General features: G+C 38.7%; 1 protein-coding gene across 1 annotated transcript in view; it reads left to right on the top strand.

Moving 5' to 3' along the window:
* Positions 1-1079: 1079 nt before the first annotated feature.
* LOC115272185 (olfactory receptor 9G1-like) overlaps positions 1080-1358 on the top strand; it is a 1095-nt gene continuing 816 nt past the window's right edge. Inside the window, exon 1 of the mRNA XM_029915239.1 lies at positions 1080-1347. Coding sequence (XP_029771099.1) covers positions 1080-1347 — 268 coding nt within the window. The remainder of the gene's footprint in view (positions 1348-1358) is intronic.

The raw sequence follows: 1358 nt of genomic DNA, 5'->3' as shown, positions 1-1358 counted from the left end.
AAGCACTTGAGAAGATGCTTAACATCATTAGTCATTAAGAGAATGTAAATCAAAACCACAATAATATACCACATCACACGCTGTAGGATTGCTAAAATCAAAAAGACAATGATTTGTATCAGAATAAGGAAAACATGGAATGCATATGTGATTGAAAAATGGCAAGGCTACTTTGAGAGACAGTTTTGTAGTTTCTCAGGATGTTAAATCTAGATACACCATGTGACTCAGAAATTCTACTCCTAGGTATCTACTCAGAATGAATGAAAACTTGTCTATATAAAAGTTCTACAGGAAGGTTCATAGCAGCCTTAATCAAAAATGGCACAACAGTACGAAAATTAAAACACACATCAATTGACGAACGGGTGAAATAAAATAAAATCCATATAAAGGAATGTTATCTGGCAATAAAAACAAAGTAATGATACCTGCTACCACATTGATGAAAAAGAGAAGTATGACAAAATGCCATATTTTGCGGCAGCATAGTGTGCCACCTTTCAAATGTCTCTGCCTTCCAAACTTCGGGGAATTTACCACTGCCATGGATTTTGAACAACTTGTCCATTTGCAAAGGATGTTTCCTCTCACTGTCTAAGTTTAATTAGCTCCTCTCCCAATTCATTTTCACTCCACCATCCAGTTTTATATTCTTAATATTTCCAAAATTAACTGAAAATAGTTCTACACTTATTGGTTTCTTGATCATGTGTGTTTCCCTTCAAAATAAAGTCTGCAAAGAATAAGGGTCAGCCCTATTGTCCTCATTGCTGTACCCCAGTGCTTAGATGGCATCTAAGGCTTAAGAACTATTTTCTTAAAAAAATGAATGAGCCCCCAAGATCACTCAAGTTTCCTATTGCTCAATTCATTTCACTGAAGTGACTATGTTGAGACTCAAAAACTCCCATCAACTGCCCTGGCCAGGCAAGATTCCCACTCTGATATCCAGTTGCCTAAAATCCATAACCTTGACCATATCTCCTGGGCCTATCACAGAGAATGATCTCCTGTACTTTTGGTGGAGGGTACTGAACTATTCACTCTTTTATTTGTAGGGGATATCTCTTTAAGCCATGGAGAGAAGCAATCATACAGTGACTGAGTTTATTCTGGTGGGCTTCACCACAGACCCAACAATGCAGCTGGTGCTGTTTGTGGTATTCCTTGGTGTGTACTCGCTGACTGTGGTAGGAAATATCACCCTCATGGTGTTGATCTGTAACGACTCCCGGCTGCACACACCCATGTATTTTTTCATTGGGAATCTGTCTTTTCTGGATCTCTGGTATTCCTCTGTCTACACCCCAAAGATCCTCATGACCTGCATCTCTGAAGACAAAAGCATCTCCTTT

This window comes from Suricata suricatta, chromosome 11 (genome assembly GCF_006229205.1).
Source record: "Suricata suricatta isolate VVHF042 chromosome 11, meerkat_22Aug2017_6uvM2_HiC, whole genome shotgun sequence".
Lineage (NCBI taxonomy): Eukaryota > Metazoa > Chordata > Mammalia > Carnivora > Herpestidae > Suricata > Suricata suricatta.
This window is presented reverse-complemented; position numbering and strand designations above follow the sequence as displayed.